Below are 15,970 nucleotides of genomic sequence, written 5' to 3' on the forward strand. Positions count from 1 at the left end.
AGACTCTGTCCGGACTTGATAACACGAGGATGGGTTTGCTAATTCTCTCAGATTAAGGCAAATGCCCAGGAGTAGTCTTAAAACACGAGGTTTCCTCCCCTCCTTCCCGTTCAACCGTGTGCAATTCTCGCAGACTGCCTAAACAAGTCTGCAGTATTTATGGCAGGCTTTTTTCAAAAGTGGTTTGCCATTGCACACTTCTTGGGGCTGAGAGAAAGTGAGGCGGCGGGCAACAGGTTCCTCCCCAAACCTTTGAGAATGAATCACTTTTTGCGCAAGGAGGAGGAAGCCAAGAAGCCGGAAAAACCGACAAAGTAATTTGGGGATCCCGCCTTTGAAAGCAACCCAGCGAAAGGGCGCTCTCCCCGGTTACGGGGGGAGCTTCCTCCGCCTCCAGGCGGCTGGATTCTCCTCGGCAGGGCGGCAGCGAAACCTCGACGGCTTACTTACACACGCAGAGCTCCACCACGTAGGCGTAATAGGACCAGGCCACGACCAGGGCGATGAAGACCACGGGCACCCAAGCCAGCACCCTCTGGCAGCACTTGAGGACGTGCGACGGCGCCATCTTCCCCGCCGCCGAGCTGCCGCTGCCGCTGCCGCCCGCAGGAGCCATCGGTGCTGCAGCCGCTCTCGCCGCCGCTTCTCCGCTCGCCGCTGCGGCGAAGCCTCCCGCCGGCCCCCGCCCTTCCTCGCCTTACGCTAAGGGGGCAGGGCCTGGGCGCGCCTGCCTTGCGCAGCGACTCCCGAGGAGGGAGAAGGAAGCGCGGCGAGCGTGAGGGAGAAGCAGCGGGCAGCAGCGCTCAGCGGCTAAGCCTGCGGGAGTGTGTGTGGGGCGGGGGCCTTCTAGCCGCCTCTCCTCCGTCTTGACCGGAGCTCCGTTTGCTTCCCGGCCGCTTTCTCACGTACACCCAAGTCACCCAAGCAGCCCTGCCCGCCACCGCACGGCTTGAAGGAAGAGGCGGCTCCTCTGCGATGCCTGGCCGGTCGCGGCGGGTACTTCAGAGGTTCTCGGACGCCATGCCTTTGGGGATTGGCCGAAGGGCGGGGATCCCCGATAGCTGGGGTCGCTTTCTTCTTCCCTCTACTCGACTACTGGATCCCCTCTGGGGGAAAAACCGCCCTGAGCGACTCTAGCGCCTTCCTCGAAAGGGTTTTTTCCTAGATAAGCGAGCTTAAGTAGTTCGGGATAAAAGTCATAGGCAGGGTGAAAGGTCGAATTTGGCTGATCCCTGGAGCGAAACTGATTTAAATTGCCTCGTGTATCACATTCGAATAATAAAAGTGTGTTAATCCCGAGTGGCTCGCTTGGGAATTGTAGGGCTTTAGGCTAGGCCAGGGGTCGGCAACCTCGGCTCTTTTATGACTCGTGGACTTCAACTCCCAGAATTCCTGAGCCAGCTGTGCTGGCTCAGGAATTCTGGGAGTTGAAGTCCACGAGTCATAAAAGAGCCGAGGTTGCCGACCCCTGGGCTAGGCTGAATTGTCGAAGGAACATCCCCGGGGCGGGAGGGGAGTGGAGGGCGGGCAAGCTTTTCGTTGCGAGATGACCACCTCGCTGTCTACCTTGATTTGTGAACGTGGGAAAAGTGCGAGGTCTCAGCGGATGGCGATGCCTACTTGGGCATGACTTGACAGTTCAGTAGCATCAGATCTGGGTGATACTCACATGGGTAGACCCGCTCCTAGGACTGTATGCTCTTTTAGGAAGTAGGAAAATAAAAAAAAAATCCTGCCTTTCGTTCATAAACCCCACACGGCATAAGTAACATTCATCTCCTCCTATTTTTCTTCTGAAGTTGCCAAGAAAACTTATTTGGATACTTCATGAAGTTGGCAGGAGTTAGGTTTAGAGTTATGCCAGTTTACCTTTAGGAAGGCAGAGTGGGTATGACAGAAAGGAAACATGTAAAGAATCATTTTTCTCAAACCTGGATTTGTCAGAAGTGCTGGTAGCCAGTCCTACAGTTAGGTAGAGTGAAGCATTTGGAGGCGAGTGCTGGTTTGGAAACCAACTTAGTTCTGTGGCTGTTTTGCCTTGTGCCGCTGCAGTCACAATTGTTCAGAAAGTACAGTGCTAAGATATGCCATTCAAACATGCCATAATGCAGCCCTCTCATCTGCTGCCTTTAAACTGGTACCTCAGTCAGCTACTGTATGTGAAAGCTAAGGCCTTTTGGTAGAAGCTAGGTTACCCTTTTTGTTTTGCAACACATGAAAGATTTAATTCATCTGTATGAACTACAAAGATGTTATTAAATTTCATCTTCATAATTAACCCAACAATAAGATGTAGAACAGACATCTACTGATGAAAGTCTAACATTAGTGAATGATGAATCATACAACTCTGTGTTCTATTTGCACTTTGGGCCTGATATCAAAATAAATCTTGGGTCTCATAACAACTGATTACTGCATCCTATAAAATTAAATACAAAACAGCCCATTTTGGGAGCTTAGCACTTGAGACAAAGTGGTGATCCAAGCAACTACGGGCATTGCTGTTTACTAAATCAGCGACTTAAGTTAACTAAGGTATCATATTCGAATAATAAAGTGTGTTCTGTTTTGTATTGCATCAGTTCCCTACCCCTTGCTTTCAGAAAAGGCACCAAGATAAATCATTTCAGTTTAATCTTTTGAATCACATTAGTAAAAGTCTTATTTTATTATTGCTATGATAAATGTTATGTTGGTCCCAATTAGTTATGCTAATGTTTTAAATTATTTTGTTCATATTTATGTAGAACTGGAAGCCTTGTACACTTTATTTGGAAGGCAAAGCAATTATTATTCATAATCACAATACTTTTTAAAAACTCCATTCGATTATAATGTCAAGGATATTCTTTTGCACAGTTCTTCAATCTTAGTAACTAAGATGTGTGGACTGCCACTCCCAGAACTTGTCAAGTCAATTCTGTGGATTGATTATTTAATCAAGATAAATTTTACCAGTACTTCTTGGGGTGCACTGAGGTTAACTGCTATAGATCACCATCCTGCTTCATCTCTCACTTCTTGTTGTGTTTATTTAGCTAGGGTAAATTTGGTCCATTAATTTTAACATTCTCAACACATTTGTTCAAGTAAAAACTGAGTGTCAGAAGGATGCTAGTATAGTGACTCTACTGAGCTTACAAACTCAGACATCTTTCCATAAATATTCATTTATTGTTACTTTCTTTTAGCATATTCAGCTGCAGTGCTATTACTAAGGATGAGACAAGCTCCTCTTATAAAATGTGGTTGAGCAAGATTTTCTTGTTATTGATCAGCTAGGTGATATCTTGGCAGACTGGATTAATGGAAATTTAAAACCTGTTTAAATAGTATTTTTAAGAGCTGTATAAAGAGTGTCTACTTTCTCAGTATGTGCTCACCCTATAATATTGGTCATTTCCATTTTGCAAAGTAGGAGTGTACTATGCTTTGAGACTGTACACATTACGTATGTTGACATCTCCTTCAATAAGTTGTATCTTTTTCTGGGTCTGCAGAATAGCTGTAGGATCCTGGGAAAATATACATGTTTGAGCCAAGGGCCTGCAATATCATTCATTACCCGTGTTTACTTCTGAGCATCTTTTCAGCAAACTCAGAAACAGCAACGTTCAAGGTTCCTAAAAGATACATATCCATATGCAAAATCCCACTGTAAGCATGTTGTAGGTGTGCTTAAAAACTCATTACTTTGGTTAAGGTTGTTATCAATACCGGGGATCCAAAAAGACGAGGCCCAGAAGAGAGAAAATTAGACCTATTTAATAAATCCAAAGGGTTTTAGGATTTCAGTTTCTATTTTATTTAAACCGATATTATATTATATCGAACTCTATTTACATGTGCCTTGATCAGCGCCTATGGGCTAGAATTATGAAAGTAATTTAGCAGTTTCTCCTTATTTTAGAAATGGTCAATTTAATCTTTGCAAATATGAATTAAGAAGGAAGATAAAATAGGGCTCCCTCTTGTGGGAGTTTGTTATTTTCAAAAGACATATACTTAAGATTTGCTTGCCTCAAATGCCCCAGTAGGAAAGGAAAACTCTGGATCCAGTCCTTGAAACAGTGTTATTCTTAAAACTTAGGAAGTATGTATTTTCCATGGTGGCTTTGGCCTTTGGATCAAACTTCCTTGTGATATACAGCATATCTTTCACCCTCTAGTCTAGGCCTTTAGGAAGATGGTTAATAACTGGGTCTTCACCCTGAGCCTTTGGGCCAGGAGCAATACAGTTCCCATTTTCTGGAGTTATAGTATTTCAACCATGTTTGCCATTAATTGTCTGCCTTTTTTATGTTAGGTGTTATTATATAAAATACTATTTATACTTCCTTACACTTGCCAATTCCAGCTGAATATCTACTAAGCCCATGATATTGTTTGGGTAAATTAATTTTATCTTTCACATATCTTTTCCATGCAGTTGATGAAAATAAAGATTTTGGTTGCTTTTTCAGCTATAAAATCAATGAAAAGAAAGCAAAGTAATAGCAAGGCACTTAACTTCTGAGGAAGAAATTTTCTTGAATCTGACTGCCAGATAACAAAGGATCCAGTGAAATATTTAGGACTTTACTTGACAAGATTCAATAAAGACATACATCAAAACAACTACAATAAACTGTGGAAAGAATTGTATCTCACTATCTTGAGTTTGCCCATTTCTCCTCGGTCTACTCTCCTTTTCAATTTTTGTCTTGCTGGCAATAAAATCTAGACTAAGACACCCAGTGTAGGGATCTGATGGGTTTCCTCCATCGCCAGCTTTTTTACTCGCATTAATGCACAATATAAAAATGATCTGAACTTACCGTGAGTTATTTATGAAGTCACTATGTCTCTACAGTTGCATTACATAATCCTGAATTCGATGAAATACTATTAAAATGTACCTGGAAGCTTATGAGGGAGGACATATTTTTGGCATCTGTGGTTGATTTTCAGGTATTGACTGTGGAAAAGAATTGTTTCCCCAACTATGCCTAGTATATTAGCTCAGTCTGTTCCTAGAAAATGAAAGACTGCCGTCTTCTGTCCACGTTTTAATAATATTTTTCCCACTTTGATACCAGATTCAGATAGGTTGAAGTACAAATCCTAGCATGAGTTACACTGACTGAAAATCATGAGGACTGTAACTGAAAACACATGTTGGATGACCAGCCTCACCAACTCTTCTACTTAGGTGTTGCAGATACTTTTGATTAGGGGTGTCAAACTGCAGGCCCCCGGGCTGGATGCATCATAGCGAAACCACGCCCACCCCATTGCCGGCAATGGCAAAAAAGTCGCGATATGTGGCGACACGTCATGTGATGTTGCGAGTTTGACACCCCTGCTTTAGATGCTGCAGCTAGTCTCAAATACAACATCCATGCTTCCCATTAGAATTGATCTAGGAGAGATGTTCTACCAGGTTTCAAAAGGAGGCCTGGATAGCAGCCAAATAGAATTCTACAGATTGGCTTGGATTCATGTTCCAAATATTCCATGTTCTGTCTTCTCCTTGTTTTATTGTTTGTATAACTGCCAAGGATAATGCCACGAATAAAAAGTTTATTAGATGATAACTAAGTCTAGTCCTCTTGTAGTACAGATAGTTCTTGACTTATGACCATAATGGAGCCTGCCCACCATGGCTGCCAATTGTGATGGTTGTAAATTTTTAAATTTTTACAACTTCTTTTGTAGAGGCTGTTAAGCAAACATCATGGTAATTAAGCAAATCAATGCTGGGCTACAAGTGGGGATTTGCCAAAACCCAAAAGTGCCAGTTTTGGCAAAATCATCATAAAATGCAGTTGTGTGACTGTTGGATGCTGTAAATGGCTGTAAATATGGCCTGGTTGCCAAGCACCTGAAGTTAAGTCACAGGACTGTGTGGAGGCGTGATAGTCAGAACTTAGAATGTGGGTCATATATAGCCCCTTATTAAATTTGAATGGTCACTAAGTGAGTAGTCATAAGTCAAAGACTACCTGTAATAATATCTTAGTATTTACATTGAGAAATTAACATTAGGAGCAATAACCATAGATACTATTAATCTGGAAACCTGAAGATGGAACACTTGCTTATTCAAACCATAAACCTGTAAGTGTGTATTTCTAAACAAACATATTAAGAATGGTTGCAGGATTTGGGTCTGGCTAGTCTAGAGAAAAGATAGACCTGGAGGGAAATGATAGCAGCATTCCCATATTTGAGAGGCTGCCACAAAGAGGAGGGGGTAAATTTATTTTCCAAAGCACCAGACAAGAAACAATGGATGGAAACTAATCAAGGAGAGAAGCAACCTGGAATTAAGGAGAAACTTCCTAACAGTGAGAACAATTAACCAGTGGAACAGCTTGCCTTCAGATGTTGTGAGTGCTTCATCACTGGAGGTTTTTAAGAAGAGACTGGACAGCCACTTGTCTGAAATGATATAGGGTCGCTTGCTTGAGCAGGGGGCTGGACTAGGACTTCCAAGGTCCCTTCCGGCTCTATTCAGCTTCTGATTCTATTTTACATTGCTACTGTAGAAATATTAAGATAAACTAATAAACATTGTTTGGAATTTCAAGTTTAGACTATGCTGGAACAGTAGTAATGCTACTGGTGGGATTGATCATGTAAGTACATATATTTATCACAGTCTTGCAGAAATGGGTCTACTGTAAGATATTACATTTGAACTTAGCAAAGAAAGGAAGAAGCGATGCTGTAGATAATGTGTGTGTACATGGAGAAATATGGGGAAATGATTTTTTTTATTATGTGTATCACATTTTTAGGCCAACAATTGCATTCTTCATTCTTATCATTGTGATTTCTGCATTCAAAACTATATATAATTTTCTATTGAAGATATCCCAGAATGATAATTATGCAAGACAAAACCATAAAAATGTAACAAGATTAGTCACATCTATTCATTTAATAAATTTATATGGCAGTACAACTCACAATGGTGACTCCCAGAAATTTAAGAATTCACAGCTTAAAACTCCAGGACCACCATTCTGTGGCTGCAACAGGTATAATCACACTAGGCACTTGATTGGTTGTCTATCAGACTGGAGTTCCCAGGCCTGCTGACAGAATCAGGGCCATCCTGAAAAGTAACAAGGTGGTGATACATTTCAAGTAATCATAGTTCTCTCTAGAGGTATCCAAATGTTTTCAGCATTATCAGTCTGGAAATGTTCTGAATCCTAAAGTTATTTCAAATCCAGAAATCCATTTAAGTTTGTAGCCTTCCAAAATAGAAACATATATTTTCTTCATCTCTATTAACATCCAGGTAGTGTCAGGCATCACCAAAAATATTTACAGCAAGGCTGTAACTCTTGGTTTTCCAGCCACTTAACTCCTATTCACAAATTGGCTTATTCAAATATCTTTTTTGCAGACAAGAATGAAGCAAATTTGTCCACTGTAATACAAAGTCAATAAAATCTCTCTCTATAGGCCTATGCCCCAATCCTATAAATCATAAATATGATCATTCTCTTGATGATTTTGGAGGCACTTGGTCTAACGTAATGGTTCTTTTGGGCCTCACATAGCTGCTCCTGCGTTACTAATTTAATTTCTTACAGATAGTACATCATTTTCCGATATGGCCAATTTTTCATCACCATCATTGCAATCATTTCTCCCCAATGTTACATTTAGCTAGTGCTATTACATTATAGGAAGACATAGAAATGGTCTATACTTTACTTATCTAAATGTTAAACACTATGAGCAGGCAATAATATTTAACAACTGTTCTCCAATATTTTTTTATGATCAGCTGAATAAATCACAATCAGGTATAAAGGTGTTTTTTTTTAAAAAAACAAGTAAAAAAAATCAGGATAAGAATCAACACCAATATTTAGAAGTAGCCAAAGCAACAGTCAAATTGTACTAACACCTGAGATTCTGGAAAATGCAAAATGAATACAATTAAATGTTATCTTAATTACAAATATTGTTGTATTCTAACATTAATATTTCTTGCTGCAGAACAAAATGGGATCATAGCACCAGTTAACGAATATGCAAAGGATTATTTATCCAAAGTAGCATACAGTAATTGTACAGTTATGTTTCCTTCAGTTTCAGTTCAGTTCATTGGCTTCATAGGTATTACAGGATCAGCAAAATCTATTTAAGTATTATGATACTATAATTGTTGTCAATATACTTTCAACATAATCCCATGTGTTTACTTAAGAATCATTCTCACAATTCAGCAATTTTGGTATCACAGAGTATCATTATTGTGAATTTTGATGTATCTTAATATATACTGTGTTTCCCTGAAAATACGACCTAGCCATAAAATAAGACCTAGCTTATTTTGGGGGGGGGGTGTTTCAGGCTAATATAAGCCCTATCCCAAAAAGTAAGCCCTACTTAACCCCGCCCACTCCATCCCATCGTAGTTTTTTTGTCAGGCTGGATTGCGTGCCTCCCCTTGCCTTTCCTGCTGCTGGTGCTACCACTGTGAGTTCAATTTAGTGGCTTGGCTAAATTGTTCAGCTGTGGCGGGCCGCAGTTCCCATCAACTTCAGAAAACTTTAGCCCAGGCAACTCGCAGCTAAAGCAATCCAGCTTGCCAGCAGTCAGGTTGGCCGTTGTGGGAGCTGTGGCCTGTCCCCGTCCACCAGCTCCGCCGCACATGTGGGATGAGCCTCCCACGACAGCCAACCTGACCCTGGGTGAGCCGGATTGCTTACAGGGAGAGGCTGTATGTTGCAGGAGGACTGCAAAGGGCACATACGGATCCCTGCAGCTCCTGGAGGCTCCGAACACTGCTTTTTGTGCTGCTCGGTTTCCCACTCCACCCCCACCAGGCTGATCTGGTGAGCGGGAATGCCTTCCGTCTTCCCTGCCGCTGCATTGGCAGGTGACGCTGCCTTCCTGAGAGGTGGTGCAACAATTCAATGGCAGCCACGCCGTGAATGGGATAGACCATCTCCCAAAGCACGCCAAAAACAGTGGCACAAAAAGGGCATGCACGGATCCTTGCAGCGCCTGGAGACTCCGAGTGCAGCCCCGGGGTGGCTGTGCTGCGCTGCAGCAGGAAGGATGCCAAGGTGGCAGGTGGAGCACTGGAGGGTTGGGGAGGGAAGGTGGTGAAGCAGGGATGTGGGGCGTTCATGTCCTTCCCGTGTCAGGCCAGTCCCTGCATCCTGAGGGCAGCCATGCTGGACGGCGGTGGGAAGGAGGCCGAGGTGGCAGGTGGAGTGCCAGAGGCTCGGGGATGGAGGTTGGTGGAGCAGGTGTCCTGCTGTCAGTACCCATGCCTTTCTTTCTGACTCCCAGCCCCATGCTGTTTTTCCTTCACGATCCGCTGCCGCCCCTTGCAGGGAAACAAAGTTTGTGTGTGTGGGAGAAAACAGGTCAATCAATTCCAACTTCGCGCACTTTTTTTTTGTGAGAAGTTGGAATTGATTAACCTTTCCCCTCCCCCCACAAACTTCCTTTTGTTTCCCTGCACACGGAGGCAGCAGATCATGAAGAAGAAACGGCTGGGAGTCAGGTAAGGAAAGGCATGGGTGCTGATGGAAGGATGCCCACCCGCTTTACCACCCTCTCTCCCCGAGCCTCCAGCGCTCCACCTGCCACCTTGGTGCCCTTTCCGCCGCTGCCCAGCACGGCCACCCACCCAGAGGCTGCAGGGGCTGGCCTGGCAGGGGAAGGGCACACATGCCCCACCCACCCCAATATTGTACCTGGTCCTCCACCACGCTTTCACCGCGTTGCTTCTCTACCCCCTGCACAAGCCCCATCCCACACTCGCGGCCTACTGATACTGGCAAAAAGCCCCCCAGAAAGTAAATCCTAGTGCTTACTTCAGAGCCCAAAAGAAAATAAGACCGGGTCTTACTTTCAGGGAAACACAGTAGAGTCCAAGAATGTGTTTTGCATCCATTTCAGCTGCCAGTCCACTTTAATATTTTCCAATTCCTTTAGAATGATTTAAGACATTCACCGCCACGAACAATGATCTTAGGATTTAACTTTAATGCATTGAAATTACTGAACTGTTTACTCTTCAAGGTTCCCATAACCAAAATATTTAACTGTTTGAATAAAGACCATTGTTTGAATTACCCCAGTGGAGTTCCTAAGATCCAAATATAGAAGAATGATTTGATGTTACAGAACCAATTGGCTATAGATCTAAGTATTTCTGCTGAACAATATCTAGTATGTCTATGGAGATTCTCAATCATCCAGGTGATGGTTGTCCCAAACTATGGACCGGATGATTGAGAATCTCCATCGACATTTAGCCATGCACTTTAGTACAATTTCTTGCTATGTTTTTAATCGTAGTAATCACAGTATAGTATTAGTATAGTATAGTATTTGTGGGGAGAATCTATTATGCAATCTATTACATGGAGAAATGTTTGGGTAAAATAATTAAGACTACAATATCTGGGGTGGTTACTGTAGTAGCAATCCTTGCTCATTTAAAACAGATTAATCTCTAAAGGCAGCATGTTTGAAAACTAAACTTTATTCGGTGGCGGTCAGGCAGAAAACATAACTAATGTAGATGCATGCTTTTAAAAATGAATTTTTCATGACCAGCCTCAGGAAAATTACTGGAGTGAAAAACAGTCACTTCAACATGTATGTTCCTCTCTTTGCTCTGGGAGGTCAAAGTGATAAATCTTCCGTTATTTTAACAACACTACAACTTTCCTATGAAAATGGCTGGCTTGGGTAAAAGTGATTGGCCCAAAGTTGCCCAGTAAACTTTAAAACTGAATGAGGGTTTCCTTGTTCCTAGTCCAGCCTTTAACTAATATACTACACTGGAAGTATAATATGCTATTAATATTCATTCATATCTCAAGTCAAGCAATTATTATAGAGAGCTGTCAGGAATTTAAACAATGAATCTGATGGTACTTGACAGTAAGCAAATCAATATACAATACCTATATATACTAACATTCATTTTCTTTAATGACTTCATTGTGTTTGGCTTCTAATCTCTGTACACTTGTGCAATTTACAATCTTCCAGCTTATGTAAACGTTTTGGTATTTCCAGCTTACAGTGAAAGATGCAAACTCCTGTGCAAACAGAACAAAGTACAGAATATATGAAGAACGTAATAAAAACATGTCTCCAAATGCAAAAATGTTTTCAAATGCCTATAAGGTACTGTGCTCCAAGAATACCTTTTGCTGACTAATATCTTACCTAGAATTTATATTGGATATTTAAAGCTCAAAAACTTTTAAAATTCCATTCCATTGCATTCTATTATTGTATTTTTCATACTTTTCTTCCCTTTAATTCTTAAACATGGGGATCTTACCATGCGTGCTATAAAACACGCCTTTAAAATATATTTCCTGACTTACAACTATTTGTTTAGTAAGTATTCAGAGTTACAACGGCACTGAAAAAATTGACTTACAACCTGTTTTCACACTTATGACCATTGTAGCATCCCCATGATCAAAATTTGGGCACTTGGCAACTGGCATGTGATCACCATTTGTAATCTTCCTAGCTGGCTTCCAACAAATGAAGTCAATGGGGAAACCAGATTCATTTAAGAATCACATGTTTCACTTAACAACTGCAGCGATTCATTTAACAACGGTGGCAAAAAAAGTTGTAAAACGGGCACAATTCACTTAACAACTGTCTTGCTTAGCCATGGAAACTTTGGGCTCAATTTTGGCCGTAAGTCGATGACTGTCTGTACTAAATTCCAGGTCAGCTGGAGAACAGTATCCATTTGTGAAAAAAATGAGTACAATCTAAAATAAACTTAATGCAGAATTCGGTTGCTAGAGGGATGTGCAAAGTGTTCTACGCATGGAAGAACTCGTTTCAGGTAGTCTGCCTCAGGATCAAATCTAGCATCTTTAAGAGACAAATGCTTTGGGGAGAGACAAGAGAGAGGGCAGGAAAAGTCCGAAGAGGTTTCAGGGAAAGAAGGTAGGGAAAGGAAGAGTTAGGAGGGTGGATGGATCAATTGCATAGGCTGCATTTGAAGCCAGGCATGATGGAAATGGTGGTGGCAAAGGTGAAGTAAGGAAAGGAAGGTAAGTTTTGCTAATGCTTTGCACTGGTGGCTCTGTCGTTCCTGAAGTCAAGGACATCAGCAGTTAAGGGCAGGGAAGAGGAAGGGTTGGGAAGAGCAACAGATGGTCCATGTGGCTTAGGAGGGAAAGAGGGGCAAGGTCAGAAGGCCCCTCCCAATTTTGTTTCAGTTAAAATGCAGAACAACCAAAAGTGCTTTGGGGGGGAGTTTAGTTCTACCAAACTGCAGCCCCCCTTAATGATTCCAAAATGCAAAATACATTTTATTTTTCACGCCCACCCCTATCAAAATCCAATAATGGAAGTGTCCGATATTTCACTGTATTAAACGATTGCACCTCGTGTAGCCAATCTGTAAACAAATAGATGACAAACAAAGCAAAATCAGAAAGCTGAGTTGCAAATGATCTTACAAATACACTTAAAAAGGACTCTTCCCGGTTTGCTTCCAAACTTCTTTTGCTCCTTTAATGGTTTCTCGTTTCACACATTTCCAGTAACCTTGGACTCCTTGTTGCTGAGGCACCTGTTTAAATAAGTAGCAGTTACCAGTCTATATATCTTATAATTTTTAAGGTTGGCTACATCCAGTAAAGTCAGCTAGTCAGATCCATCCGTCTGCCCTGTTTTATCATAAAATGATTAAAGCGATCTGTCAACCATTCCTACTGGTCCAAACATATTTGCCTGATCACAGGACACATTACTTTGGCCTGGTTAATCATCTATAAATGAACCTGTCACAACCACAAGTATTTTTTGTCATTGGAAACTGCTGGACAGCAAATTCACCTTTGTTGGGCAAACTGGCACTACCTCTTGCTTGGTTATTCCATTTAGCCATTGAATTATTTTGTAAAGGTAAAGGTAAAGGTTCCCCCGCACATGCGTGCTAGTCGATTCCGACTCTAGGGGCCGGTGCTCATCTCCGTTTCAAAGCCGAAGAGCCAGCGCTTGTCTGAGGACGTCTCCGTGGTCATGTGGCCGGCATGACTAGACGCCAAAGACGCACGGAACGCTGTTACCTTCCCACCGTAGTGGTCCCTATTTTTCTACTTGCATTTTTTACGTGCTTTCGAACTGCTAGGTTGGCAGAAGCTGGGACGAGTAACAGGCGCTCACTCTGCTACGCGGCACTCGGGATTCGACCCGCCAAACTGCCGACCTTCTGATCGACAAGCTCAGCGTCCTATTTGTTTATTTTTGTCTTCCTTCCCTGTCCCTTTTTTCCTTTTTGTAGGGCATGCATTTGGCATAAGCCATCATTTAAAAATGCTTTGAGTACACAGTTATCTAGTTTCTTTTATTTTATACTCATTACCACCATTAGAAGCTTTGGGATCAGTAGCATGAATGAAGTATCCTTTGACTTGAGGGTGGCTGCCAGTGATCCCAAGGAAATATTTATATATCTACATAATCTGGAGGCCTTCAAAAAGAAACTGGATAACCATTTGTCTGAAATGGTATAGGAACTCCTGTTTGAGCAGGAAGTTGGACTAGAAAACCCCCAAAGTCTCTTCCAACTCTATTATTCTATGTTCTATATATATCTCTGCCTGTCTATCTGTTCATCCATCCACACACATAGCACTAGTACAAGAGATTGTGGCAGAACCTCAACACAGCATATTGTATGGATGTCCAGACTAGGTTGTTCAAAGAGAGATGATAGATTCAGCTGCATTAAATTTGTATACCAGCTAACCCCTATTATAAACTGCTTGTTTTAATATGATAAACCTTTACTTTATAAATGCATATTTATAAAGTTGATAAATTAAAAAATTCTATTAGATCATATAAGCTCTCTGTGTTGTTTCCTTACTTTATTAAAACGATTAGACATTTCTACTGAACATTTGAGAGAACTATTACCCTTAATCCACGATGCATCCTGTTTTTGAGAACTCCAAGGAACTCTGCATGGCTGAGGCAATTATCTCCATCTAAATCAAAGATCTTGAAGATGGTGTCCAAAACGTTATCTGAGAGCTCCTGTCCTGTAGCCACTTTCACAGCTCTCTTGAACTCCGCTAACACAAGCAAAGATATTTCATGTTTCTATTAAAAATAATAACTAAATTTATAAATCTAAAGAATAAAGGAAGCTGAGAACTTTACACTCACCAAATTAATAGTGTGATCAGAAAACCTGTGCCCATGGCCATGCTTAAACAGCTGTGAAGAAATATTACTTCTGCTTTTACAGAAGTGGAACCAGTTTCTTTATGGAAAAAAGCTAGCTTTTTATCTGAATCTGCTTTTTGAGCACAGAAATTTGCCCAGTAAACAAAACAATAAAAATAAAATTTACCTGGAATATTATAATTCTTTTTATATTTCTGAAGGAACAGTTTTTTTCTTGAGTATATGTACTCTAAAAGATTTATGAACTTAATCTATAATTAAATTTTTCTTGAGTTTGCTTTGCCTTGCCTTTGTCTTGTATGGCCCTACACTAACTGCAATAGAAAGACACTCATTACAACCGAGCTTTATGAAAATATATAGAAGTTTGGGGGGGGGCGGGAAAGATAACATTTAACCAAAATGCAATGTAATTTTAAAAAATCAATCCATATCAAATGGGGGTTTTACGCATTTTTAAAAGGATATAACAGTTTTGTACTAGCAATGGATCAACAACAGATGAGGGAAAAGAGAGCCCTATTAAGCAAGCCAAAGATGTTGTTCATTTTTGGATTCTATTGTCTTATAATTTCTTATTTACATAAATGGCAGCAGAAAATTGATCCCATGTTTACTTGTTAAAGGTTCAGCTTTGTAGTAAGGTTTATAAATGCTATTTCACATACTATGCTTCCTATACGCATTCCAGTTTTTCGCTTCTTTTTCAAAGAGTTTTTAAAAACAAAAGAAGAAATATACTTAGTTTTCGGTAGAGAAAACCCATATACAACTAGGCACACTGTAAATATTTGTTTTATACAGTTAAAAAGTGTGGATCTTTGTAAGGGCTCTTAAAAGTTCTTTTTTGGTTCCTTTTTTTTAGGAGGGGTCAAAACGAAGATTCTAAATAGATTTTTTTGGAAAGCTTTGATTGCAAGTTTTGTTTTAAAGGTAATGTTATTTATTCTGTTTTCCAAATCGGATCAAAAGTTTGGAAGAGCTTTGTTCGTGCTCAAGAGCTATTTTTCCCTAATTAATTGAGAAAACATCCATTGACTAAATTTTCGGAATCAACTCAAATTGCTCAACTGGACTGACTGTCTAAATTGAATGGATGATTTGGACTGAAACTGATCTTCACACCCCAGTTCTATTATTATTCTAGCATGGCAGCAAAGCACAGGGTACTGTATTTGTTAAAGAAACTTTTGAATACATTTTACCACAGTTCATCTTAAAAAAAAATGAAAGGAGGCATCTTCCAATAATTTTTTTAAAACCCTCCAAGACTCTTGGTGACTTCATAGACACATCCATATATTTTTCTTGGCAGCCATGTAGAAAGGTTTTGGCATTGTTTTCTTCTTCTTTCCAGGATCTCACCAGACCTGATGTTTGTTGTTTAGCTTCTGACCCTAGACCAGGGGTAGGCAACCTCAGCTCTTTTATGACTCATGGACTTCAACTCCCAGAATTCCTGAGTCAGCTATTCTCGGAGTTGAAGTCCATGAGTCATAAAAGAGCTGAGGTTGCCTACCCCTGCCCTAGACAAAGCCAAGGTGATGTTGCCACTACTGAGATTCCAGTTAAAAATCAGATAGCAATATTGACTGGGAATCATTTGTTTTTCCATTTAGAAACAATTCCTTTTCTGTGTGGTAAGAGATGGTGATTTGTCATCTCGTAGCTGTCATAATACATAGTGAGGGACTAACATATAATGCATTAAGTTCAAAATAACTTTATAAAGCAAAATTGACATAATGGGGACATT

General features: G+C 40.9%; 2 protein-coding genes across 10 annotated transcripts in view; both read right to left on the reverse strand.

Moving 5' to 3' along the window:
• Window positions 1-645, reverse strand: part of ZDHHC20 (zDHHC palmitoyltransferase 20) — a 52,692-nt gene extending 52,047 nt beyond the window's left edge. For all 5 annotated transcript variants that reach the window (XR_014492422.1, XR_014492423.1, XR_014492424.1 and 2 more), the window contains exon 1: window positions 451-645. Coding sequence is in view for 2 of the 5 variants with exons in the window: in XM_083361867.1 (XP_083217993.1) it covers window positions 451-616 (166 nt within the window). In the remaining 3 variants the exon portion in view is untranslated. The remainder of the gene's footprint in view (window positions 1-450) is intronic.
• Window positions 646-6,475: 5,830 nt separating this feature from the next.
• MICU2 (mitochondrial calcium uptake 2) overlaps window positions 6,476-15,970 on the reverse strand; it is a 71,245-nt gene continuing 61,750 nt past the window's right edge. Inside the window, exons 11-14 of one of the 5 annotated variants that reach the window (XR_014492375.1) lie at window positions 13,942-14,099; window positions 12,477-12,589; window positions 10,955-11,078; window positions 6,476-7,105 (exon numbers count right to left, since the gene is read on the reverse strand). Coding sequence is in view for 2 of the 5 variants with exons in the window: in XM_083361538.1 (XP_083217664.1) it covers window positions 12,485-12,589; window positions 13,942-14,099 (263 nt within the window). In the remaining 3 variants the exon portion in view is untranslated. Of the gene's footprint in view, window positions 7,106-9,072; window positions 11,079-12,476; window positions 12,590-13,941; window positions 14,100-15,970 lie in introns of those variants that run through there. The other 4 variants (XR_014492376.1, XR_014492377.1, XM_083361538.1 and 1 more) reach the window with 4 other exon arrangements.

Source organism: Vipera ursinii (genome assembly GCF_947247035.1).
Source record: "Vipera ursinii genome assembly, chromosome: 4".
Lineage (NCBI taxonomy): Eukaryota > Metazoa > Chordata > Lepidosauria > Squamata > Viperidae > Vipera > Vipera ursinii.